Source organism: Anomalospiza imberbis, chromosome 1 (assembly GCF_031753505.1).
Source record: "Anomalospiza imberbis isolate Cuckoo-Finch-1a 21T00152 chromosome 1, ASM3175350v1, whole genome shotgun sequence".
In the NCBI taxonomy this organism is placed as follows: domain Eukaryota; kingdom Metazoa; phylum Chordata; class Aves; order Passeriformes; family Viduidae; genus Anomalospiza; species Anomalospiza imberbis.
The window spans coordinates 60949241-60976530 of NC_089681.1; the positions used below are offsets into that span (position 1 = coordinate 60949241).

At 39.5% G+C, this 27290-nt stretch overlaps 1 protein-coding gene across 7 annotated transcripts; it reads left to right on the forward strand.

Moving 5' to 3' along the window:
- Window positions 1-1454: 1454 nt before the first annotated feature.
- On the forward strand, window positions 1455-26028 carry STX17 (syntaxin 17). Of its 7 annotated transcripts, none has more exons than XM_068194491.1 (8): window positions 1455-1588; window positions 6980-7161; window positions 11193-11258; window positions 17418-17634; window positions 22798-22916; window positions 22998-23048; window positions 24611-24697; window positions 25385-26028. In XM_068194491.1, exons 2-8 carry the CDS (start codon window positions 7039-7041, stop codon window positions 25622-25624), a joined length of 903 nt encoding a protein of 300 aa, XP_068050592.1. In that variant the 5' UTR covers window positions 1455-1588; window positions 6980-7038; the 3' UTR covers window positions 25625-26028. The 7 variants fall into 7 exon arrangements, with proteins under 7 accessions (XP_068050592.1, XP_068050543.1, XP_068050552.1 ...); XM_068194442.1 differs by having other exon boundaries at window positions 1457-1588; window positions 17415-17634; XM_068194451.1 differs by lacking the exon at window positions 1455-1588 and adding an exon at window positions 2125-2186 and having other exon boundaries at window positions 17415-17634.
- Window positions 26029-27290: the final 1262 nt, after the last annotated feature.

The following is a 27290-nucleotide window of genomic DNA, read 5'->3' on the forward strand; positions in this document are numbered from 1 at the left end:
CTATTACTTCATCATTACCACCTTTACCTACCAAAGTTAAATCCAAACACATTTAATCAAATATGTTTCATAAAAATATGTTGACTGGCATTTAATTATTGGCATTTAATGACTCTATCCAAGGTTAGCACTTCCACAATTCTGCTCCTAATCTGGGTCAAACTGTGAACCTGCTAGCCTGTGTCATCATCCTTAACCTTTTTAAAATATATGTTCAATGTAAGCTTTTTTTTTAGTACCCTGGCATTCCCCAGTATTCCATTGCCATTCCAGAAGTTGTACTGTGAACAACAGAACTAATGAAGCCATGGGATTCTGTTCATTTTGATTTTTCAGCCCTTAAATAGGCTTAATTATAACTAAAATTTATTCTCCATCAGCCCTCTGAAAATCCTATGTGTCTACATAAAATGGATGGCTAATATATATACACTGACTTTGTTTGTTTGTTGCTACAAGAATGTGCAAGAGCTGAGCTTTTTGCTTACTATTCATTCATTGAGGGAACAAATTTAGGTTTATTTCCTCTGTGACACATCAATATCCACAGAACTTACAGGACCATAATAACTTCCTCCAAATTAGATTGGAGCTGGTCAAAAAAGTTATGGAACAACAGATTAACAGATAACATAAATCTTGTTTAGAACATCACAGTCAACATACATTTGTATTTGTTACTCTGGAGATCTTTCTTAACTTTGTTTTATTCATGTTTAGCTAAGAAATGGTCCAATATTGACGTAACACAGTTGCTCTACAGATATTACCAGGTAGCCAGACAGTTTTACACATCGATTCAGATGTGATAAATTTATCAGAAGTGGTACCAGGCTGCCCTCGGAGATTCTGCTCCCCCTGTCCCAGAAGTGCGGGCACGCCTACAGGGGCAGATACTCTGCCAGCCGGGGGATGTGGTGTCGGGGTAGGATCCAATGGCAGTGTGTCAGGCACAAACAGGTCACACTTATTTTCAAAACGTATTAGTGGAATGGCCTGTCAGGGGAGGTTTTGGCAGGATATCAGGAAAAGGTTCTTCACCCAGAGGTGGCTGGGCACCGGAACAGGCTCTCCAGGGAAGTGGTCACAGCACCGCGGCTGACAGAGTTCCAGGAGCGTCTGGACATCGCTCTCGGGCAGATGGGCTGCTCTTAGGGATGGTCCTGTGCAGGGCCGGGAGCTGGACTCGATCACCCTTGTGGGTCCCTTCTAGCTAAGAATATTTTATGATTCTATGAAAAGCTCTTAAAATTTTGTCGGGAATCTTTGGGTCTCTTTTAGAAGAATAAATTTAACTTTTCTCTCCCCATAAGCCCTGATCCCAGACTCCCGGTACCCTCCCCGTGGCCAGGACAGCTTCTCCGCCTCCTTTTCTTCCTCCTCCTCCTCCTCTCCGTCCCCGACCGGTGGTTCCCGAAGGGAAATAACCACGTGGAGGATGGCCCGGGGGCGGCGGAGGGGGTGTGCGTGTGGCGGGCGGGGGCTGGGCCGCGCCCCGCGGCGGAGGGGGAGCCCAGCGCCGGCTCCCACCCAGCGTCCCGGGGCCGCCGTCGGCCGCGGTCAGCGCCCGTCACACGGGCACCCCAAGGTGAGGGGGTCAGGGGGTGAGGGAGCGGCGGCGGGCGGGGGCGGAGGGAACGGGGACCAGGGGACAGCGCGGCCGGGGCGGCTCCGCTTTCGCTTTCGCTCCCCGTGCTAGCGAGGCGAAGGGAAGGGAAAGGCCGGGCCGGGGCCGGGGCCGGGGCCCGGCGGGCGCACGGTGAGCCCTGGGCTGGGCCGCTGCCGACGGGGCCGGTGTGAGCCGCAGCGCGGAGCGGGCGCCGGGTTCCCCTCGCGACTCCCGGTTCCGGGCCCTCGGCCAGGCCGCGGCGGCCGCCGCTTCCCCCGGCCCGGCCCGCGCCAGAGGCCAGGGGCAGAGCGGCGGGGGCTCGCCCTGCTCCCGGCCCTGCCCGGCGGAGGGGCTGGGGGTGCCCAGCCGGAGATGCCCCCAGCAGCGGCTGGGCCCGAGGTTCCCCCGCGGTCGGGCTGTGGGGCGCTGATCGGGGCAGAAGGTGTCACACCAGCTTGGATTGTCTTGTTTACTTATTTACTTATATTTTTACTTATGTTTACTTATGTACTATTTTTACTTATTCTTTGCAGCGTGGCAAATTGTTAAGCCTGGCATTGCCCAAGCTTTTAAAACTGTAAGTCAGGAAAAAAAATAGTTTAGTGTGCTTGAAGCCTTTATATAAGACTTAAAGCCTGTCTTTATTTTTTATGCTTCTGATTTTTGCATGCTCGCCTTGCCTTTCCAGGGCATGGTACAGGCAGGGTAGGCCTCCAGAACCTGTTGATCTTAAGCTGCACCAGGGAAGGTTTAGGCTGGACGTCAAGAAGAATTTCTTCACAAAGGTTAATTAGATATTGGAATGGGCTGTCCAGGAAGGTGGTGGAGTCACGGTCCCTGGAGGTATTTGAGGAAAGACTGGCCGTGGCACTTAGTGCCATGGTCTGGTTGACAGGGTGGTGTTGGTAGGTCGGAGTTGATAATCCCAAAGGTGTTTTCCAGCCTAACTGTGTGGTTCTAGGGTGAGACCAGAGGTGTAGCTCTGTTAATACTGAGAATTCAGTATTAGGGCTTTGATTGCAGATAGAACTGTTGTGGCCTCTCATGGCAGGCATCAGCCCACTGCAGACTCGCTCTACCGGTTCAGCTTTGTGCAAAAGGTGTTCACGTGTTAGTCATTAGGTATTTTCTGCCCTTCTGCAGCTGGTTTAAACGTACAAATCCAAGACAAAATGCCTGTTGTCTGCTCTGATTTCTCAAAATGCAGTCACGTGCCTTTGCCTTGCCTGGATCTAGTCTGTGTTGCCAGGTGATCCACAAGAGCACAGATCTGCTGGGAGCCACAGCCTGACATGTACAGCTGCTGATTCTGAGTGTTCTTTGGGAGATCCCACACGTGTGCCTGTTTATCTCACTAAGCAGTTTCATGTTACTTTGTGAACACGCTGGGGCTGGAGACTGTGCCTTATTTCAGCCCAACAGTTATTTTCTTTCGATTCATTTTACAGACAAAAAGTAAAAGATGTAATTTAGTCCCAAAGTGCAGTTTGGCTGTAGCCTACCACAGGGCCGTGTTCCTCACTAACTACAGGCCTCAGCCAAGTGGGCAGTAGCGCCGCTGCAGTTGTGGGGCCAGTACCACTCTAGGAAATGTTCCAGGTCACCCTAGGTAGAGAGCTGTTGTACGTCCTTATATTCTAGTTAATTTTATTTACAGGGAAAAACTTTCTGGCCTTTCAACCCTTATCAACAAGGCATTTATGCTGGAGGTACTTTTTCTAGTGGCAGTGGTTGTCTAATGTGTTGTGAGTGAATTAAAATCAAATCAGTGAATTACATTGTGTTTCCATGGGCAAGCAGAAATCCTGAGGTTTGTTCTGTATTGTTTTACTGGATTTCAGAGGAGAACACTAAGCATTTAAACAAAAGTTCATGAGTGTTAAACAAACAAAAGTTCATTACTATTAACATTTGAGGTGTGTTAGCAGCATTTTCTGAAATTCATAGCAAGTAAAAAGTATGTTACCATACCTGGGAAGAATTTTACTTCTGGTTGACTGCAACTATGTGACTTGTGCTGCGACAGCCTGCTTTGGATATGTCTTTTTTATTTACGTAGTTGACTGAAAGCTATTCTGCATCTCAGTCTTGATCACTTCTGGATTAGTGTTATTACAGTCACTGATACTCAGATCCAAGCACAGAGGCAATTCACCTTCCTAAGGAGCTGAAGTTGAGCGCAGTGTTTTCACTTGCCTGAGGAGCGTGGTTCATAGGCCAGACAGGGCTGCTACTCAGAGGGATCTTAATGGAATGGAGATATGGGCAGACAGAAACCTCAGAAATTCCAGCAGAGGCAATAAGGAAGCTGTGCACCTAGAACAGGTTGGGAAGACTTGATGGAGAGCAGCCTTACAGGAAAGGACCCTAGTGTAGTGGCGGACCACATGCTGGTTAGAGGGCTGGAGCACATGGCATTCTAGGAGAAACAGAGGTGGATTTGTTCAGCCTTAAGAGAGGGTGAAGGAAGGGGAGATCTTGCTGTTGTGGGCAGAAGCTGTAGAGCCAGGCTGCTCTTGGAGGTGCATGACAGTGGGATGAGGAGCAGTGGACACAAGCTGGTTTAGCTACAAGAAAGGTCTTCATGTTTTTGATTTTGTTTTGTTTTGTTTGTTTTTAGCCTGGACCATAGTCAAACACTGAAGGAGGGCTCTAGTGAGTGTGGAGTGTCCATCCATGGAGGTGTTAGAACTTTACTAGACAAGGGTCTGTGCAATGACATCTGATTCAGCTTGTACTGGATAGCATATGAAAATCCCTGCCAACCTAAACTGTCCTGTTACTCTGCGATTGCTGAAAGAACAGGCATTATTACTTCAGAAATGAGTTGTTAAAGTCATGCTTAGGAGAACACAAGTCATGTAAAGTATGCAAGGTTTTCTTGAAATTGCATCAGCAACAAGCAGAAATGCATAATGGTAGTTTTATTTATTTAACGTTAATATTATATGAATGTAAAAAAAAGTAAGACATTGCATTGATAATTTATGGCTTAGAATTTTTATTGCAGAAGCTACCATACTATTTGAGAGAAAATTAATCAGGAGACCTGATGAAAATGTAAGGAGTTTTTATATTTCTTTCTTAGTTTTTCGGACTTGCTGCACAGTGAATTTTAGGCAGCAGTGTCTTTAAGAGTAGACACTGTCATGGAAGTTACTTTACTGTCAGGAAATTCTTAATGAGAAGAAAATGACTAGCCAGAGCTCTGCATGCAGCCAAGTCTTCAAAATTCAGAATTCAGATCATCTAACCAAGACACATGGCCATTTTTTACATTAACTCTGCTTTCACAGTGCTCCAGATTTTAAGTCATCTAAACTATCAGTTTTGACTCTCATCAATCTCCAGATGTCATGAAAGGTTAAGGACAAAGTTATGGTGAATTTCACTTTATGCTGTATTTTTTCTAAGACAGAATGGGCTGTGTGTTTCTGTGAGTTCATGTTGTGTTACACATTTGAAGAATTTACATCAGCACTTCTTCAAGATGATTCCGTATTAAGGAAAAGCATGACATGGCTATTAAATATCTTTAGGGAACCAATTTTTATTTAATTCTAGCTCACAAACTCATGGATTAGTGTATAAGCTGCCAGGAAATTAAATGTCTGTTTGAAGACGAAGTACTGTAGTTTGGAGTATGATGCTTCTTATCTTTTGGATGTTATAAAAAAAAATCAGTTCTAGACTCAGAATAGAGTTCAGCTGTGATATATGAGTGCCTCTTTCAAAAGTTAGGGACTGTAGTGACCAAGGTATAATAGAATGTATTTTTTTATCCTCTTGCATTTAAAGTGCTGGTTTTGGAATGGTGAAAAGAGTGAATCAATACAAAAGATATAAAGTTCTTTTTGCAGCCTGAAAAGTGTGAGGTCACCTATCCACTGCATGTTTATTTGAAGGTTATTTTTAAATACCTTGGCTTAGAAGGGGATCTGTAAGACTGCTTGATAGTGTGTTTTTATAATTTGAAGTGGGGATGATTTTGCAATGACTGCAAAGTCAGTTGATGAAATAATTTCCTTTTGAGGTTCTGAAAAAAGAAAAGATGTGTCATTGAAACCTTAAAGATTGACTTCCCATAACTTGGTCTACTCTCAGTAAACATTCATCTTTCCACAGTTTTCAGTGTCTTTGTTGAGTAGGATAGATCAAAGGAGGAGAGCCTGCTGTTAACATTCTGTTCTTCTGAAAAATGCAGCATCATTTTATTTGGAATCATCTTCCTCCCTATACCAGAAGTGCTTTCCCATTCTTGCTGGAAGATGCTTCCCACTTGGCTCCTTTGAGTTTGGAGCAGGTTTGTGCATGTGCTCCCTGCAGCCTGCATGAGAGGCTGGGGCTGAGCAGTGAGCAGTTCAGTCAAAGACCCAGTGCCATCAGCTGGTGTCTGCCCCCATGTTCTCTCTGTCTGCAGGAATCACAGGTCTCAAAAACCCACCAACACCCTCCCTCTGCATTTTCACACCAGAGGTAGATGTGACAAAAGTGATGTCTAATTTCACTGTTGATAATATGCTTGTCTGTGTGAAAAACAGGAATATTTTTTAACCTGTTACATTCTGCCATGTCTCACCTGTACCAGGAGGAGTATGCTGGGTTAATTACTTTAAATGAGTTTGTTACTGAAAGAGGAAAAGCGGGAAAGCTTTCTGATGTGATATCTGATATACTTCAGGTACTTCCACATAACCAAGTTAGCACATGTCTTTTTACTGACATTTATGAAACTCAAAAATTATGTTTTATACTATGCAGGGAGCAGAATTCAGACTGCTTATGCACCTACTGGTCCTGCAAATACTTCAGCAGCCTGTTTATACCCCTCGTTAGGTATAAACCCCTCGTTAGGTGATGCCTTAGTCATTTTCAGTAGGGAACATATGCAATTTGCAGTGCAAATCTTCATTCTGGAGCTCTTAACATTTCCAGGAAATGGAATTCCAAAATTAATTTTATTCTGGTGTCTTTTCAGGACATATTTTACAAATTTTAGGATGATTCTGAATGTGAATTGGCAGTATGTGAATTCTGATCACTCAAAGCATCTAATTGGAAGGTTTTTTTCAAACCTTTTTATGTATCATGATGCTGTAAAGCATGTTTGCCTCTGCCTTAATTACTTAGCTGTTTTTTTCTTCTTATTAGTGTTAAGTTTTATGAAAAATTATCCCCAAAGCCTGCACATAAGTAGAGATAATACATTTAAATGCAAACATCCAGATATTAATACTGCTTAATTGTGGTTTTGGGGGATACGTGATCACCAGAAAGATGGATTTATCTTATTTGATTTCTTTAAAAAATGATTCAGGTTTAACGTTCTTGGTGTTTTTTTTTTGTTTTTTTTTTTTTTTTTTTTTTTAGGGGTTTTTACCTTGGTGAGGGTATATTGGACAACTGTTGACTTGAAAGCTGCTTTTAGGATGTCTGAAGATGAGGAAAAAGTTAAACTCCGCCGAATCGAACCTGCAATTCAGAAATTCATTAAAGTGGCAATTCCAACAGATTTGGAAAGGTTAAGAAAACATCAAATAAATATTGAGAAGGTTAGTGAGTGTTCACTTTTTACTAATGTAGTTCTTTTTGCAATATAGAAGCAGTCACACTGAAAGATTATGTAGAGTTTTTGATGAGAAATTGATGACAAAATGCTTTGATTCAAATTTGGCTAAAGGTGAAATTCTGTATTTGTAATTGTGTACACAAAGGCCTTTACATTTGTAGTAAACACTGATGTTACCAGTAGTTTGGTTGAAATACTTGTATGGTAATTCACATTTTGTATCTTTTACATGCATTTTAGCCATAATGAATGTGTTACAGGACTTTTGTGAGCTGTCATGATGATTTTCTCTTCAATAGTTTTTGTAAAATTAACTTTCAGCCATGCAAATCAAACATCCCTAGAGGTAAAAGGATAATTTTATAGAATCTGATCCTGTGTATTTTACAGGCTACTTTTAAGTAAAAATCACTAATTATGTCCAATTGCTTAGAGCAGCAACATTATTTACTTATGATGAAACCAATATCTCTAACCTCATTTCATGAATATTGATTTAAACCTTAGGTTCCAGAGATAGTCCTAACAATTAATCTCCTAAATCACTGTTTGAAGAAACTATAAAATCAATATATAATGAAATTTGACCTTGAATACACCTTTCCAGAGGAAGTGGCTACCATAAATTCATCATCATTGCTTCTCAACTATATGAGAGTCCAACTTTCTGTATGACCATTCTGGAAGACTTAAAAGCTATAGCCTTAAGAAATAAGTTGTCTGTACTTTTTCTTTCTTTTCATCTTTTCCCCATGAAAATTCTTGTTTTCTAAAGCACATTCCATGGATTGGATGACTTTTCACTCCAAGAGGGAATAAAATGCATGTGTATCCAAAAGAGGTACAGATGTCTGTAAGTCTCTGTTAGATAACAGCAATTGACTTGGTAGTACATTGGTACTACATTTCCCATACTTGCTAGTACAGGAGGGTGGAGATTTTGTTTGGCTTACTGCCCTAAACTTTGTTGGTGATATGCAACAATCATTTCAAAAATAAAAGTGATATAAGACAGTTTTTCTCTCTTACTTTCAGTTTCAATTTAATTTCTTGTGCCTGTTTTAAAGGATGTTGTGTGAAACACTTTTTACCTTTGACTGGGGACCATTGTTGTGGTGGGAATATATGTCAAGGTGACACAAAATGAGAATTGAGGGTATCCAAGTCTTCCTGCAGTCTTATCTGAGTGTGGATGTTTGTGTAAGAAATTTATTGAAGATCTCTTAGCAGGAGATACTATGACAAACTTTTGAGTTCTCTCCATGTCCACTGGATACTTTCAAGGAGAGATGGAAGGGATCCAAAGCAGAAGCATGAAAGTTTCTTTCTAAAGAGGCTCTCAAGAGAATGTTCATAGAGCAGAAGAGATTGAGTGTCTAAGAGTAACCTAAGATTTTATAGTTTTGTTGTGGAATACAAACTATTTGGCTGTAGCACAATTATGATTAAATATCACAGAAATATGGAACTACAGGGTGATTTGGTTGGAAGAGAAGCTTTAAAGATCATCTAGTCCAACCCCCCTGCCATGGAGCGGGAACACATTTCATTACATCAGGTTGCTCAAAGCCCCATCCAACCTAGGATTCCAGGGTTGGGGCATCCACAACTTCTCTGGGCAACCTGTTCTAGTTCCTCACCACTCCCATTATAAAAAAATTTCTTACATCTATTCTCAACTTACCGTCTAAACATTTAAAAGCATTGCCCCTTATGCAGTCACTACAGGCCTTAGTAAAAAGTCTTTGCCTTTCTCCTAAGCCCTCTTTATTTATGGAACGGCTGCCCTAGGGTCTCTCGAGCATTTTCTTCTCCAAGCTGAACAATCCCAATTTTCTCAGCCTTTCTTCACAGGAGAGCTGCTCCAGCCCTTGGGCCATTTTTGTGGCCCTCCTCTGGACCTGATATAAGAGGCTAGGATTCCATAGGTGTTTTTACTTCCTGGACCTCCCTTAGTTTTACACATATTTGTTTGGGGTAAAATCATAGAATGTTAAGGGGTTGGAATGGACCTTAGAGATCATCTAGTCCCAGCCCCCCTGCCATGGTCAGGAGCACCTTCCACTAGGCTCAAGGCCTTACCCAAACTGGCTTTGAACACTGCCAGGGATGGGGCATTCACTAACTCCCTGGGCAACCTGTTCCAGTGTCTCACCACCCTCACAGTAAGAAATTCCTTCCTAATCTCTTATCTAAATTTTCCCTCATGGAATTTGTACCCGTTGCTCCTTGTCCTATCACTACAGCTCCTGATGAAGTCGCCTTCTCTGGCTTTCTGGTAGGCCCCCTCAGATACTGGAAGGTTGCAGTGAGGTAGGTCTCCACGCAACCTTCTCTTCTCCAGGCTGAACAGCCCCACCTTCCACAATAAATAATGTCAATACTGTCTCTTCTCAAGCTTTACTATCCTTGAGGCCCCCAGGGTGAACGCTGTCCAGGAGTGTGGCCTACGTTGTGTTGCATGACGGAAGTCAACAAGAAGGAATTCTCTGACCATGTGAATGTCAGTGTGTTAAGTCATTGGATTCTGTGGGCTCGTCACTAGCATATTCAGAATTTCGAAGCAAAGTAATACTATATTAAGCAGATGAATGTGCTGAACATCTCTAGAAGAAATTATGAAGAGCAGTAAAGGTTTCCTGAGGAATTTTTCTTAACTGGATAACAGGATTTTTTTATTATTAGTTGTTTGGACAATGTATTACAGTCAGCTGAAGTCAAATAGGTGATTTTTCCCTAAAACCTCAGAAATTCCTTTTTCAGTACTCTTTGAGGGGTGACTAAGTTGGAAGACCTACTGTTGGTACAGGGCATTCTGTCCATTTTATTTTAAAGAACACTGGCAGTAATTTTAATGGCATAGCAATTTATTCAGAGGTTATTATTATTCAGTTTCCTAGAAGAATGACGTTAATCTGACTTTGTTGAACACTAAACCTTTTATCTTCCATAGCACTACAAAGTCCTAACATGAAAGAAAATGTTCATGCTCTGAAAATAAGTAGTAACTTTAGATTTCTCCTTGTATTTTAGGAAGCTGAGTAACTTATGATCCTTAATGCTGTGGCATCTGAAATTATGAAAATAATTATGGAAAGATAGAGGCTGTAGATAAAGTTTTTTATTGGTAACAAAGGTTATTAAGAAATTGAGGAATTAAACTTTACAATAAAATACCTTAGAAACCATGGTAAATATTTTGCCTTGTTATCTAAATAATTAAATAAGTATTCTAATGTTGTCTAATGTTGTAAATACATTCTTTGATAGTTTCAGCACACATTCCAGGAATCACAGCTTCTACTTCTCTTACTTTACTACTCTTTTTCATGCTAAAGTCTCTGTATTATTTGTGTCAACTGCCTGTACCAGGCACTGATTTATTTGATTAATGAAAAGGTTGATGTGTGATAATATGCAGTTCTTTTGCCAAACTTGTTCTCTGCTAATGTAATAGATAGTCTGGTCTCTGTCCTGTGGGAAGTACTGGATAATTTCCCACTGAAGTTAGTGGAGCCTCATGGAGGTGCCAGATCTGGCCTGATGGTTCTTGTAGCTGTGTTTGTAACTACATAGAAATGTTCAGTGTAAATGCAGACAGCAGCATTGTGTAATCAGTGCCATTTTCTTTGTCAGTAGTATCAGACACCTCTTTGTCCTATATGACCAGTACTGTTTATCCACTATTCCACTCCTTTCTCCTTCTGCCATTTATTCTACTGCCCACCAAGTGATTTATGCCACAGCAGTGTCAGGATGCAATATCACTTGGGTGTTAAAAACTGATACTGAAACCCTGGTTGGCTGTAATTCAGTAAAATACATTGTACAACATTTTTTGCAAAATACTTTGCTATTTACCTCTCTAATTTTGCAGTGGAACTGTTTATGACTCAATTTCTTTACTTTCAATTTTGAAAAATTAAAGTGATCATTTACCAAAGGTGGCTTTTTTTTCTGCATAGCCAGTTCGTAAAAATAGCAATTCTAAGGAGTCTTTTTCCTGTGTTTTAGTATCAGAGATGCAGGCTCTGGGACAGATTGCACGAAGAGCACATCAACGCAGGACGAACGGTTCAGGTAAGGATATGAAAATGGCTGTGCTGCTGATGGGGTTGGATTACAGGCATAGTTCTGGTTACCTCAGGGATGGACCTTCAGAGGGACATACACTTGACAGGTGGGTTTGACAAGCAAGCACATAGTTTTGCTTTACTTCATTTAAAAGTTAGGCATTTCCTAATTGTGTCCTATGAGGCAAATACAGTCAGAAATGTTTCTATATTCTTGAAAAAGATAAAGTTTGGAAACTGTGATCTTTTGCAAACTGTCCTCTTACATTATTAAATTAGAAGACAGCTCTTGCAATAAGGGATACTGCTAATTTTAAAGCATGATTTTCAACATAGAGAACATCTGGACACTAGTTTGGTGTGCACATCTGTTAGGTACATGATATCATCAAGGGAGGAAATACCAGCACATTTGTCAGTATGGGCATCATCTCAGTGACTTCACCCATAGTCATCCATAACTCAGCAAACGGGGAACCATACACTGTTTCTAAAAATACCTGTGTCTTGGTGAAAATGATGCAGAAACTCATCCAAACACCAGCTAAATGGCACACAGGCAAAGTAGATTATCAGTACAGAAGAACACAAGGACCACATCTGCATCACAAAGTTTGCTGAGGCAGATGTAGCATCTGGTGGGTGTAGCAGCTGCAGTGCCAGTGTTCTGGGGACAGACGTGCATTGGCTAGGAGAGGCATCTTGTGTTGGTTTCATAGGTGCTGTTCAGAGGAGGGACCTGTCTTTGCTACTGTAAATGGCCTACTCTGCACATAGATGAGCAGGATTTGCCAGCACAGCTGGTGTAGCCTTAAACCATTGCTCACAATTCTAATACTGTGAATTCCCATGTTTGTCTCAGTGTCTTGCTGACTCTTGTGGGAAATTAGAACAGACTAAAAATGAAAAAAAAACACCACCAAAACCAGCTCACCTCAGAAAGAAGGTGATTAATCCTGATTGAACAACAGAATTAGATAGTAGGCAGAGCTGGAGTTACATGTCTTTTTTGAGGAATAGTGAGCTTTTTGTTTAGTGTAGATGATATGAAGTGACACATGAAATCCAGTTGATATTCCTGCTTATTGGAGGTTTGAGTGTGTATTTTGATTTTTCACCAAGTACTTTTGAAATTTTAATACAAGTTTATTCTTCATGTTCAAAGAGGCTTCCAAAGGTGGAAGTTCTGTTAAAACAATGGCATTTTAACAGGTGTAGTAAGCATGTGTTTGCTTAGGTCTATTCTCTAATCTGTTTTCACATGTGAGTTGTGGGAAGGGCTTCTCTTGTGACTTTAAATTACCAGTATCATTTCTTTAGCAAGACAAAAAAAATCTATCCAAAATTAAAGAAAAGTAATTCTGTTGAAGATGTTATTTTTAGATATTTTAAGTGCTTTAATAAGAAAACTGCTTATTTGTCTCTAGAAACATTTATATTTGTCTTGAATCTAAAGCTTGCTGTTTTTACTTTCAGTCAAATTTTCTTAGGTTTTATTTAATGCTTATTGCTTATTTAATGCTTCTCGCTCTGGGTACAGATCTAGATGCATTAAAGTGGTTCACATTCTGATACCCAGAGAGCAGAATGAGTATCTGGGTCCATGCAAGAAAGCAGACTGGCTCTTTGTTTTAATTAAATAGTTAGAAGTCTGGAGTACTTGGTAATAAATTATATGACATGTAGAATGTGTTTGCCGTAAGCTGTTTAAATGTTTACTGATGGACTTGTGATCTGTTTGTTTGCAAAGAAATCAGATTAATTATTGTGATACCAAATGTTCTCTGCAGCACACACTTTGCTCTCAAAATTAGATGTTGTAAAATACATTAGGAATCCCTAAGTCAATATTGACCCAAGGCATCCACCACAGGTTTTAGACAAATATATGCACAGCCATTCTACATTTAATCCATGTGCACATAATTAGCCATTTTTCTGAATTTTCAGTTTACCCAGAATAATTACTTCTGTTGTAATTTTGATGATGGTCAGAATTATAATAGAAGTATAGATGAGTGTAAATCTGTTGCTCCACTTTCAAGTGACTGGGTGACACATTAAAAACTTTATAAAGGAAGGTGAAGAAAAGAGAGAAATCTTGCACAGGCCGTGAAGAGACCCTTTCAAAAATATTGAGAAAATAGCTGTCGTATATAATGTATTAGTTTTTCTGAATGTGCTCTTGTATATTTTCATTTTTAGGAACAGTCCATGGACTTCTTAAAATGTTAGAGCTTGAATGAATGTGCAGTTTCCTAGGCTTTATCCGCATACATGCTGACTGTACCACACAATTAGTTAATATAATTGCAAGGTTTAAACTAATTTCAATGAAATGGCAGTATTTTGTTGTAACATCTAAGGACTGCCCTGATCATTTTGGTGGTGAGAGGAAGGAAAATGCTGCAATTACTAGAGTGGAAATAAGATACTAAACCAAAAAAAAAAAAAAAAAAAAAGGAAAAATGCAGTGGATGAACAGTCTGGCTTTAGTCTGTATTAGTCTGTATTCAGCCTACAAAAAGAGACACTGTTCTGCAAAACATATTTAGGTTGGCATAGTCTCTCCGCTGTATTACTCTAACCTGGAAAGCTGCTTGAAAAATGTTAATCTGTTTTTTCTTGTTCACTTTTATTCTTTCCAGTTCAGCTGAAAATGGTTTACAAGTTAAAGGTGGTTTCTGATCAGCTCTTTATTGCATAAATCTTCAAAGCTCAGGTTGTTGGCTCAAGGCCTTGTATGGCTCAGGTCTTCTGTAACATTTCTAAAATGATCCTCAGATTAGGTACCTTTCTGGCATACTGTGTAGATATGCTGTGAGGGCATGAGGAAGAGTGTAGAAAACTTCATTTCTGCAGGAGATTCTTTGTGGTATCAGTGAAGGATCATGTAAAATCAGCTCATTATTGCAGCCTGTGGCCATCTACAGGGTAAAGATATCCTTAAACTCAAGAGTTCCTTTGGCCTAGGCCAAGAATTTTGTAAGACATGAGGGACACAGAGTAGAAGTGGACTGATTGTGTGGTAGCAGTCCAAAAAAGCCAGATAACTTAGTGGGATAAATAAACAGGAGAGCAGTCAGTGTGGTCTCTCCTACAATCTCTTCAGTCAGCAGTAGTAGGATGCCAGGTAGAATAGTCTGTCCAGTTTGGGCACCACACTTCTAAGGAAGGCATGAAGTGAATAGGGAGAGCCCAGTGAATGCAGTCAGAAACTGAGAAAACAGGACTTATTATAAACATGAACAAATTAGTTATTTTGCCCAAAGAGCACCCAACAGCATTCTGCTGTCTGTCTGCAAATGTGGAGAGGACGGTTGCAAAGAGGACAGGGCTTGTCTTTCCTTATTTTGAACAGAGAGGATTAGGAATACCTGGTTTAAACTGAGGCCAGAGAGATTTCTGTTAGACATAAGGAAAAGCTATATTGTACTGAATTCTGGCAGTGAGGTATGAAGGAGGTTGTAGCTCTTCATGCAGAAGTCCTTTTAAGACCAGATTAGATGAACAAATGACAGAAATAATATAGGGACAGTGGATCATGCATTGGAGGGATAACTTCCCAGGTTTTCACCAGTTCTGTTTTCCTACAGTTTTTGTGAAAAAGCCATTTGAAACAAAGATTGTTACTTGATTTTGGAAATTAATGGAACAAAATTGCAATTATTATAAAGATAAATTCTGTGTCTTCTGCATTGAATTTGGAGAGTGCAAAACTCATGAGTCTCCACAAATGAAAAGAGAATTTTGTATTACATTCCTTGCTAAATAATCTTGGTTTTAAAAGTGCAAACAGTTGGGATGAGAGTGATACACTTGCATGCTCTACTTAGAAATTAAACTCAGTGCCATTAAAATTATTATGAGAAGAAGTCACAGTCATTTGCATATCCATAACATTTGTGATGTTACACCCTGGTGAGCTCCTGGGATGTATCTCCTCACAGCAGGGCTGAACTTTCCTGCTAGGCTGAATCCATTCACCTTCTGTTTAATTGACAGTAAGTGGAACACAAGTCCTCTCTTCAAAACCACAAAGGAAGAGCTACTAAAATTAAATTTCACTAAATAGGCTAATATCATCATCTGATTCCTCCATCTTCTTGCTCAGAAATATTTTTCTTTGATTTGCAAAGTAATAATGAGCAGTGGAAGTGAGGATCTGGTTTAGCCATTCCTTAGGGTGAGCACTTCATATCTCTTTAAGCTTCTGTTCAGGATCTGTGCAAACTCCCATCAGCCAGTTTTGTTGTGTTGGTCACTGCAAAACATGTAATTTGCCCCAGCAGCAGCTGCAGTGGTACAGATCGCAAGCAGAACTACATTTTAACTCAATTTCAACTGCAAAATTCTCCCTTTTCTTCAAAAAAAAAAAAAACCAAAAAGAAGCTGCTGTGGAACCATGGCTATCTTACCCCAAACTCACTGTTGTCACTGTTTCACTAGTTTTGTTTGTTTGATGTCTTTTCTTTCTTTTTTTTTTTTTTTTTTTTTTGTCTCCATTGTTGCCAAAGATGGGATAATAGTAATAATTTTCTTTATTGGAATAAAACAACATGATCAACCTCAGTACCTTGCATATAGTTGTAGAAATTAGATGATTGAGTGTTGTGTTTAGATAGTCCCAATTTATTTCTTAAATGAAATTCCAAGATTCTGTAAACCAAGAATTTTGGCACATGGTACAGTATGAAAGTGGTGACATTCTCCTTTTTGGTACTTAGGGGCAGACCGCAGGGGGAAGAGACCAGGAAGCACGAGGTAGACTGAGATGAGAAATGGATGAGGACAGTTACTGGCTATCATGTTTCTAATTCAGCTCAGTGTCTTTCATAGTTGGGTTTTTTTTGTATCTCTCTTTTTGTAAATTGTTAATCAGTGTTTTTACCTGAGGGTTAGTCTTGAATAATGCAGCCTTATTTGGCTAACAGTACTCTTAATTTAAGCATACAGTATAATCTAATCAAATCTCAGTAATCTGATACATGATTTTAATAAATCAATAGTGCTTTCTTTGGAAGCTTGTGCAATGTTACTTCAACATGTTGTTGAATAATTTCCTTCCTTCTTCTCTAATTATATTTTGTGCTATTATTTTCATAAATGCTAAAAGCAATTAATTCCACTAGTGTATATAAATAAAATTAGTTCCATCTAGATCTTGCTTTTTCATGTAGTCAGTTTTACCTTTCTAAGGCATTACCTGTACCTGGTTTGTATTCTGGAAGAAAACCTTTCTATTTCTATCCACTCATTGGTGTCAATCCATTCTCTTGTTCTGTTGTGAGAAGAGTATTCTAATTAATTGGTAAATAATGCAACAAAGTGTAGAATTTATTATATCACTGTAAAGTAATGCAGAGAATATATTTTTATTATAGTATTTTTTAAATAATTAGATAAAAAGTCTGTCCTAAAGCAGTAAGTGGTGTAATTTAAACTGTAAATTTCTTCTTTTCATTTGTAGTACAAGAAAATTTGTGTGCATTTTTAAATCTCAGGCAATGAAAAGCCCCTTTATTTTTAATGCAGAAAGAAATTTATCTCATGTGAAATGCCTCTTCTTGCTAGTTGTGAACAGTTTATATCTCCTCAGAAGTCTTGTAACTAAAGAAGTATTTACCTGTTTAAGTAAATTTGATATTCCAATCAAACAAATATATTTGTCGTTCATCTAAAAAAAATTAAAAGAAAAAAGTAATCCTTCTCCTTTTTCCCTGAAGTTGTCTTCACAAAATGAAAGTTTTGGGGTAGCTGAGGGCTATGAATGACTGTATCCTGAGGTCCTGTGATCACCACAGTCACTTTCTGTTGTAAAAAAAAGCAAATTTTGAGAAGCAGTCACTTACTCTACTTGGATATTATTGCAACTTGTGTAATTATTTTAGCAAAGATCTAAATTGACCAGAGAAACAGAAATAACTTCAGCAATTACACAATAAATTAATTAGTTAAATACTTTAACTGATCCCAAAATAAAACAGACTTGGAGAAGTGGATAAAGTACAAAACTGACAGCCAGAAAAATCAAAATAGTGGTGGTGATGGCTTCAAAAATGTTTCTTCCTTGATCATAAAGATGATAGGTGCTTCCCAGGCACTGGAGGTGTCTGGTGTTCTCACACAGTAAGCTACAAAATAACTCTTAATACTCTTGCAGCAGCTCCGTGCCAATATGAGAGAGATGGAGAAGCTCTGTTTGCGAGTCCGGCAGGAAGACATCCCAGTTCTGCAGAGAATGATAAATCCCATTAAAGAGGAAGCTTCAATTGCCATTAAGGACTTCCTGCAGCTGCATTCCGAATCTGCAGAAGAACTTAAAAGGCAACTCAAAGGACAAGAGGATGCCTCTTTAACCAGATCTGCAACTCTAGGACAAGGTAGTAGAATTTAATTTCTGTATTTATTGTATCTCTGACATTGTATCCAGTATGTGATTTCTCTGACCAGATATAAATAGAATGTTTGGTTACTTCTGAAGGATACTTCAGAAGTAACCAAATAAAATTTCAGTTGAAGAGTATTGTTAATGAAGAAGTAGATTTCTTTCCCTAACCTACACTTTCGTCATGCCCTGTGACTGAATTTTGATAAACAGAAAATGCTTAAATATCATAAAAAATTAAATACCTATGGCCTTCCATGACAAAGGTCCTGTAGCCTTGGATCTTGAAATAGTAGACTATTCATAGGGAGCAGAATACTTACATTCGTGTTTCAAGGTAGCTTGGCTTCTTTTGCCCCCCCTGCAAATCACTTGATCATGTGCAAGTAATCATTCTGGCCATTTTCATTGAATTAGTGAAGAAATACCAGGAAGATTTTTATATGACAGACAGTGTAATACAGCATTGATGAAATATTTGGAAAAAGAGAAGCAAGTTCCTAGGTAAAGAAGAATATATCTTCCTTTAACATTTTAACTGGGTAACTGACAAGAAAGGAGTATAAATACATTTAAAGAAAAGATTTTGAAAACACACTGTGACATGCTAGATATGTTTGCTGGTCATGCTAGATATGTTTGCTGGTCTTCCCTCCTTTCTGTATAAAATGTCTTTCAATCTTTGTTCTACCATTCTGTCTTCAGGAGAAGTCTCTGTTATGCCCTGGTGCTGGTTAGTGCCCTCTCCTGATGATCTGTGAGAAGGTTTGGTTTCAGGATTAAACCCTTTCCATATCTGTAATTAGTTTGATTGCTACAGTAGCAGTATTACTTTAAATGATTTGAGCATTTCATGTCTCCTAAAATCAAAAGAGCATTCTCAGTCAGTAGCACTGTAGAAGAACCTGCTGTCAGATTTGATTTTATGACCGTTCTTGTTGCTGCATGCAGAACTACAAGAACTCTTTCTTGGCTCAAGCCAGTGAGCCTCGTGGTTGAGCAGGGAGAAAAGGAGATTTGACAACTGGGCTTGCTTACAAGAATGTCATGTGCAGTAGTATCAGAAAACCTTGTGAACATGAAGATCAATCAAACACAGTCACAGAACTGTCATCTAGATCCAAGCTTCCTGCCATGGACAGAGACACCTCCAACAGACCAGGTTGCTCAGATCCAACCTGGCCTTGAACTCTTCCAGGGATGGGGGCATCCACAGCTTCTCTGGGCAGCCTGTGCCAATGCCTCACCACCCCCATTGTAAAAAACTTCTCGCTTCTTACAAGGCCAGCAGAATAGACTGAATTGGCTTCTGACAAAAAAATCTCGACCTCTTCAACATGTTGTAGTTGGCTGTTCAGTAGTTTATTCTAATATCTTCGTGGATTTCAAAGTCTCTTCTCTTTTAGTCCTCTGGAATCACCTCATTCAAGTTCTCAAAAATAAGCTTATATGAAAATCAAATTTCAGAGGCTGTTTCTTAAAAATGCACTAGAGTGGATTTCATCAGACCTTCAGACCCTAAATAGGCCTAGCTCATCCAAATATTTTTAACTTGTTCTCTTTATGCTTCAGCCTCTCTCTTTCTCTCTTTTTTAAATTATTTGCATCAAATACCAGCTTAAAGCTACATTTTTATCTGGCAATGCACTTCCACATCCTTGGTCTTCCTCTAACTTCAAAAACATTCAAAAACTTCCTTGCTACCATTTATGCCTCTTGGAAGTTGCAATATATTTATGTCTGGTCTTCCTGATATTAACTTTACATGCTTATATTTTAATTTGTACTCATATTGTATGTCAAATTCTTAACATCCAGGGCATTGAAGAGCTCATGCTGAAGCCATAAACTTCTTCCTCTGCATCAGGACAATTTGATGTCATCTTCAGCACAGCCTGTTTTTTAGTGTCTGCCAGCAGTTCTGCAGTCCTTTATCTTATAGGAGCTTCTTCCACAAAATTTCTATTAATAATTTTACCCAATTTGTTGTCATCTCTTTTGTGAAGAGCTCACTGTCTTCAATATTCAGTGATTCCCTTCATACATATTAGCCACTACTTTCAGTCTCTTTGTGCACTCTTCTCTATTATGATCAGAACTAAATGTAAGATATTTTTTCTGTTGGTGACTTTCTGCAGTCGTTCTCAGTACATTTCAATATTTCGTTGGAAAGGCTTTGTCCTGGCTTACTGCTTCTCTTTTACACAATGACATAGGTAGCAAATGGGAACTAGAGTTTAATTTCAAAGAACAAGACTATTTCTGAAATCTGAAATACCTTTGAAGTACAGAGGACATTGAGTATGTTATACTTCAGAAGGACAAATAAATTGATTATAATGATGGAGATGAGAAGAACAGAAAAAATATTACTGGAATGACAGGCATCTGCAAGTCTGCTCAGGAATGTGGAAATAATTCACCCCATTTAAAGTGAAGCAGACAGGCAGACAACTAAATACAATTAAACAGTTTTTTTTTTTCAAGTTTGCCTGCCTGTGCAAGCAGCCCTGTTGAATTGCTAACCCAGACACAGTGTATTGCCTATTCTTTTGTGCTTAGAGGCTGCAGTCCTGAGAGCAAATCTTGTCTGTTGATCTTAATCAAAGGAAGTTCAATAAGTGCCCGTTCTTTGTAGCACGTTGCTTCCCATCTGGTAGAGAATGAAGGAGTTTACAAATTCAAATCTCCCATTTAGAAGGCATGTCAGTGATATGATACAGTACCTTCCCCCATTCACCATCCTCAACTGAGGGCCAATAGAAATGGAATTTAATTGCATATTAAACAAATATTAACAAAAGGTGAGATTTCACTTTTAAAATTACTAAAATCTTTTAAGCAACATATTGGATCTTCCAGAGCATTAGATTTTTATCTTGAGTGTAATGAGGTGTAAAGCTCCTCTGTGAAATCTGCAGAGGTGTTTTTTATTGTTGTACTTCTGTGGAGATGCTGTATAAATGAACTGGTAGAGTCACTTCTATTCCCAATTCTATTAAAACTGGTTAGACTTGATAAAAAGTGAAGTAGCGAATATAAATTTCTTACTCATACTTTCAGCCCTAAATGTGACAACCTCTTACCCTTCCTGTTCTTTACCTTAGTTTTTTAAGTGAATAAAGAATTTTCATGAGGAATTTTTTCTCACTGATTTTAGTTACTACAATATGATAACATGTAAACCTACTTACAGTTTTAATTTCTGTGGAATGTGTGCAAAACCTTGGTTTTGCAACACTTTGAAGGATATGCTTTTCTATAGTAGGTCAGCATAGATTGTTAGGAACAGACCGGAGCAGGGTCTTGGGAGGAGGCAGCTTTGCTTAGTGAGATTTTTATTTTGCTTTTTAATTATGAATACTTTAATTTTAACCAACTTAGCATGCATGTGGTTGATTAGGGAAGAGTACACTTTTCCGGGCAGAAGAAACTTGATTTTGAAATAGGGTTGTGTAGGACTGAAATGAAATAAAATCCTCAAAACCTGTGCTAAATGTCAGAGTAGGTGGCAGAACAGTTTTCTCAAAAAAAGGACACATTTGGATATATAATTAATTGTATTGAAAAGGGGAGAGGAATATTTTAGAACTGAGTATACAACCTTAATTAATCTGAGGTTATTAATCAAAAATATGTTTTGGAAGAACAGGTGATGATTGTAGAACATGAAGTGCCTTCCGTGTCTGGATTCTTAAAGGAAGAGGGGTAGAAATACTTAAAAAGAAAATAAGCCCAAGTTAAGCCCCCAAATTTCTTAGTGCATTCTTGTTACTCTGCTTACTTAGTAATTATGTCTAAATATCAATTTCATTCATATTAGACCTCTACTGAGGTGAGAATAGGAAGATTTGGTCCTTCATCTATTTTGAGATATTGGTATAAAAATGTTGAGAAATGGACAAATGTTATGAAAATGTCTAAATTTTATTTTATCTTAAATTAATTCCATGAATAAGCATGCAGTGATTTTTAATGAATATGGTTATATTTATTTGTTTTCCATTGGACATATCTGTTGTTGTAACAGTTATATTATTATCGTACCTTGGCACAATCGTATCTAAAGATTTTAATACAGTATTTACACTTTAGTATTGTTAGACGTATCTAACCAGCCTTCCCCATAATAAGCTTTCTTTTGGGACTGTCTTCCCAAGGAAGGAAACACCACTGAAGGAAGGAACGATCTCGCTTCAGAAACTGAAGTTATTTGACTTGAGATGATCTTTGCACTGTGCTTACATGTACACCTTCTCCAGTCTGCCTTTCAGACTCCCAAGCTCTTCCTCAGTCCTTGTATTGACAAGCCAGACTTGTTTGTTATTTTTCTTTACTGCCACTCAATTTGTTGTCCACAATTACAGGTATGTCCATGACATCTGCAGTGGACATCTGTGACATCTGGAGTGGGCTCTGACTGGAGGAGGGGTGTGTGTGCCTGTTCATTGAATCTGCTCTCCCCAGTGCCACTCAATGTCTGTCATTCCCCATTTTTAACACCATACTTTGTCCTAATGTCTTCTGTATTCGGTCCAGGTGATTTAGGGAGGAACATACTTGAGAGTTATCTCATGTACAGCACTGAGCTGCAAATGTCTGCCATCCTCACAGTACCATTTACCCAAATGATCCAGCTTGGAATGCTTGGCACCACATTACTTGGGTTTCACTGCTTTTGCTTTGAAAGCTTTTTCCCTCCAGCATCTTTTAGTTCTCAATGGCTGCAAATCAAACCAGTAGCGTGATAATCAATCATAAAATGAGTAACTGTCTGTTCAGTTTTGGGAGCACAGCATTTTTATGTGTCGTATGTAAATGAAAAGTTTTTGTCCCAAGCCCAGTTTTCTCAGCCTGGTTGATACAAAGTGAATTAAATGACCTTGAATTCAGGAGTATAATTTAGTATAATTTCAGGACTGGTTGTGAAAATGTGCTGATAGAAATGAATCTATTTCTTTGTCAATAACATCTTTTTAAGAAACTGTGTAGTGCTGTAAGGCATCTCCCTTGTATGATCATTTTTGGGGCTGTTGCTTGGCTTGAATTAGGTTAAGTACCAGGTTACCCTTGAGAAACTTCAGGAGTAAGAAATTCTGCACACCACCTGCATCCCGGTTCAGTGCATTTATTTATAAACATCATGTTTCTCATTCAGAAACTTTATACAACACAGAAGTGAAGGATGGCTCCCAAAGTTTGATCCAAATCTACTCCCGCCTTCCGGAAATACCTCAAGAAGAAAATGCAGCTGAGTCCTGGGAAAATTTAGAAGGGGTATGTTGGAACTCCCTCCCTGCCATGTTGGTGCTCTTGGTTTTAGCAACTATCACAGAATAACATTTTTTTTATTTGCAGGACTTGGTTGAGCTCAGCCAGTTGGTGACTGAGTTTTCTCTCTTAGTCTGTGTAAGTATTAATTCTGCATTCTGTCCTACAGAGTTACCTACAAAAAGAGAGTGCATGGGTAACTCCTAGGTGGGGTTGGGTGGGGATGAAAAAAGCTGAGGATGTATCTCTCCTGTGATTCAGGCTCTGCCAAGGTGATACTTTGAGGAGGCAGCAGTCTCCTCTTTCAGCACAATTGCTGAGAGTTGCTCCCAAATTCTTGTCACTAGAGCCTAGGATGTTCCTGCCAGTGCACATGGCCACGAGCTGAGCTTTAGTAGAAGCTCTGCTGTGTTGATTGAAGACTTGTACCCAGGTCCTATTAGTTTTTACAGTTACTAATTGTAATGGTGGTGACAGCTTTTATTGCACAGTGTGTGTGTTTGTCAGGTATCTTTCCTCATTTAATCAGGAGTACTAAAAAAATCCTCACCGTTATCATGCCCTTTCTCTGCTCTCACCGCATTGCCAAAATGTCAGTTCCCAATGTTTAGTTCTTCCTGTGTCATAGGGAATTTAAATGCACAATTCTCATCTCCTAGGAGAGTTCTTTAATCTCCTTGCTATTGGGTTAGCAGGGATAAATAACCTAGCTTTTATCTTTTCTGCTATGTGCTGCTTCATCTATACAAAAAAAATGCAAGTAAGAACCATTAGACTAGAGAGAGACTGCAGAAATGTTCATTCAGTATTCTAAGGCTAAAGGAAGAGGTCTTGTTCCCTGGACTTACACTGGATTTTACACTTAACCATCATTAGATGTAATAGCAAGCATCTAAGTTGAGTGGACTGCATTGTAGATGAATACCAGAGCTGGTATACTCAGCAGTTTCTGACTTAGAAAGAGGGAAAAAGTTATCAGAATGCCTTTTATTTTAAGCTGAACATCCGCCATCTCATTATTTTGTGACAGAAAACAGCCTGCGTACTGCTCAGATTAGAATAAGAACAAACCAACCCACAGACCCCTTTATCTTCTGCTGCAGTGTTCCCTGGGAGAGACTGCAGGGGAACCTGACTGACTGCATTTGGAGAAAGGATGGAATTTTTTTGTAAAATCAAACAGTAAAATACAGAGCAACATCAAGTATATTTTCCATGCTGTCACTATTTCTAAAGTCACTGTTCTATAATGTCATAATTAAATACTACTTCTTAGATTTCTTGATGCAGCTTTATATATTGGAGTTAGTACTGATCTTATAAATGCCCTTTATAGAATTTTTTTTGAACGTGAGACTCAGCTGGAAAGAAAACAGGCTACTTTGGATTATTTTTCCTTTTGGACTGTGAATTCGTCTATGTATAGGAAAGATTTAGAAAACATTTTGAGTTGTTTCTCTAATGGTAGCAAGACATTGTCTAATATCCACCCCATGTTATTACTTAATAGTTTAGATTTTTTTGAAGTTAGTCTGTAGCTTCAGCAGAGTTTATCAGATGCTAATCATGGAGCACCACTAAGGCTGCCGGGTGCAGATGAAAGCTGCTGTGGGGCCCTGATTACAGGCATTAAAATGGTGTGTATTGGCTCACTGCTGCTTCCCAGCAGGTTCCCTCACTCATAATTCCTTTGCATCTAGTCCCAGCAGGAGAAGATTGACAGGATTGAAGACCATGTCAACAGTGCTGCTGCGAATGTTGAAGAGGGAACCAAAAACTTGGGGAAGGTAGGGATCTGCTCCTGCTGGTGAATCAATGGTGCTCTGCCTCCCAGCCACCCTCTGTATTAACCCCATTGATCTGCCGTCTTTAATGCTGAGGGAACCAGCAATTAAGGAAATAAAGAAGAAATGACCCACAGGTAGCAGGGAAAAAAAAAATCAATCTCTCTTGTAATTTTCTATCGCATCCAGGCTGCTAGAAAATACAATTATTTAATTTTGGGGGGGCCTTTTTAACACTGTTCTGATGGTTAGATTGTTTTATATGCAAAGACAAGTGCAGTCAGTGACTGGCTTACAAGAATCACATAAACATTAAAGAAGAGGCTGATGATAACCTGTCATTTCCATCCTATTCCATGTCAGTTGCTAAATAAACCCCAAAGCTGCAGTCAGGCCCATCACTGAAAAGTCTGAGCATTTTCTCAGTTTCTGATTTGATTTAAGGATGGTGACCAGGTAACACCCAGTGTACACAGCAGCTAGAACCATGTGAAAGGACTTGGTTTACAACTGCATGCACAAGACAGGATTTTGAATTGGTGTTAGCATGTTCTGTCATACTTTTTTTTTAAATACTAATTTGTAAAGTTTATTTATCACTGAGCATTCAAGTCATTGCCAAGAGCAGTGAGGGGAAAATGCACATCGCCACAGGCAAGTATTCTAACTATTTTTTTTTTTCCTTTACAGGCTGCAAAATACAAGCTGGCAGCTCTGCCTGTAGCAGGTGCAGTCATTGGTGGAGTGGTGGGGGGTCCTATTGGTCTCCTTGCAGGCTTCAAAGTAGCAGGAATTGCAGCTGCACTTGGTGGTGGGATTTTGGGCTTCACAGGTGGAAAATTGATACAAAGAAAAAAACAAAAAATGATAGAGCAGGTCTCTTCCAGCTGTCCAGAACTTTCTCACCAAAGTGCCAAAAAATCCAGCTGAAGTATAGATTCATTATGGCCGGGAATAACAGTGTAGTAGCTGAGCTAATGACAGACTTGCAGCCTTATGCTTATATACAAGGCTGAATTGTGTGAATTTTGATGACAGTTCTGTTCCTTGGGAGGGCTGAAAGAGTCGTGTCAGAATTTCTCTTTTCAGACACAGTGACATCAGTCCTTTGAAAATTATATGGATAACTTTAAATTATATAATTCTTAGGTAAGCTATATTCACAGCTGTAATAATGGGTGACAGGTGCTTCATGCCAAATTTGCACAAAGCGTCTTGCAGACAATGCAAAGAGATACTTGGAAAATCCTAGTGCTTTCCCATGAATACCATGAGAAGCTGGAGCTTTATTGTAGTGCTCCAAAGAAAAGGAAATAAATGCCATCATTCTTTCACGCTCATAGTATTTTAAATTTACCTTAATTTATCTGGATTCCCAAACTCTTCCTGTTATTCCCCAGGATATGACTGACTATGCCTGTTTAATAATACACAGGGAAGCATGTGCTGTCATAAAAAAAGGTGAGAATGTTGAATGAGCAAAGTGGAAAAAAGTTATGTATATATCACATCAGCATTGGAATCAGCTTCTCCCCTTTCCAGGCAAGGCAGTTAATTTATAAACTCCCTACCTTGCTCAAAGTGTAGTTGTGAATTGAACAGTCTAAGCAGCAACCATGCAGCACTGCTGCAGGAGGGTAATGATTTTCCATAGCTGTTCAGCTTCTTGGCTTGTCCTGAGAGCACTGTACAGGATGAAGAGCCAAGCTCTGGCATTCTGAACCCAAAGCCTCACCTTGTTGAAGCAGCACTTATTGCAAGATGTTGCCTTTGCTTTTCCTGGAGCCCAGAGCACCCTGATGGGAGAGCTGAACAGCTTCTCTGGAAGACAGTGCTGCAGCCAGGCCCACTCCCCCCACGGGCTGTTGTCCCTCAGGGGGATGTGAGGCCCCAGGCCAGCAGAGAGGCAGCGGGGTCCCTTCACTGCCAGCCCCAGAGGTGGGGATGGGGTCGGAAATATCAACCTGATAGAGCTTGCGGCGTAAACCACCCTTGTTTGGGCAACTGCACTCTTGCATTACTCTCCAGTGCCAAAATTTCTGCTTCCACCCACACTGCAGTGTAGCTGCTCAGCCTTTTCAAGATTTTGGGACATGCTGTGGAGCCTGTATGGGGTGAGATACTGGCAGTGCTTTTACTTGCTTTTTATAGTGGACACCTGTTATCTTACCCTCCTTAAGAAGCCTTTTGCTTCTGGAGCTTCAATTCTTAAATGCAAAAGTGTTAATGTGTTGTCATTGTCATATAACTGTACAGTTGTCACATAATTTACTGTTCCAAACATGGTCCTACCTCCACCCTTTCAGGACACTTCCCACACTGCTGCTGCTACTGTTTGGGGGAACAGAAATTGAGGTTGGGAAGCATTTTGAAGTTTTTAGATTGGTCAATTCATCCAGAGCTCTTCTTGAGTTGTTTTCTTATGTGCACAGTGAAGTAAGTATTGAGATAAGGCTTCCTAGCAGGGAACATGGTCCAGCGAAGTGTACTATAGAAAGAGCTCCCTTTCAATAACCAGTACTTTGATATCATCACTGGAAATCACTGTCTGCTAATGACAGATGATGGGGTTTTGTGCCTAGAGACATTGTAAACA

Bases quoted from the DNA above. Each gene is read 5' to 3' on its own strand.
- STX17 (XM_068194442.1), top strand. From the start codon at position 7,039: ATGTCTGAAGATGAGGAAAAAGTTAAACTCCGCCGAATCGAACCTGCA. The intron at 7,162-11,192 runs GTTAGTGAGTGT...CCTGTGTTTTAG, and splicing joins ATCAAATAAATATTGAGAAG to TATCAGAGATGCAGGCTCTG. The intron at 22,917-22,997 runs GTATGTTGGAAC...TTTTATTTGCAG, and splicing joins CCTGGGAAAATTTAGAAGGG to GACTTGGTTGAGCTCAGCCA.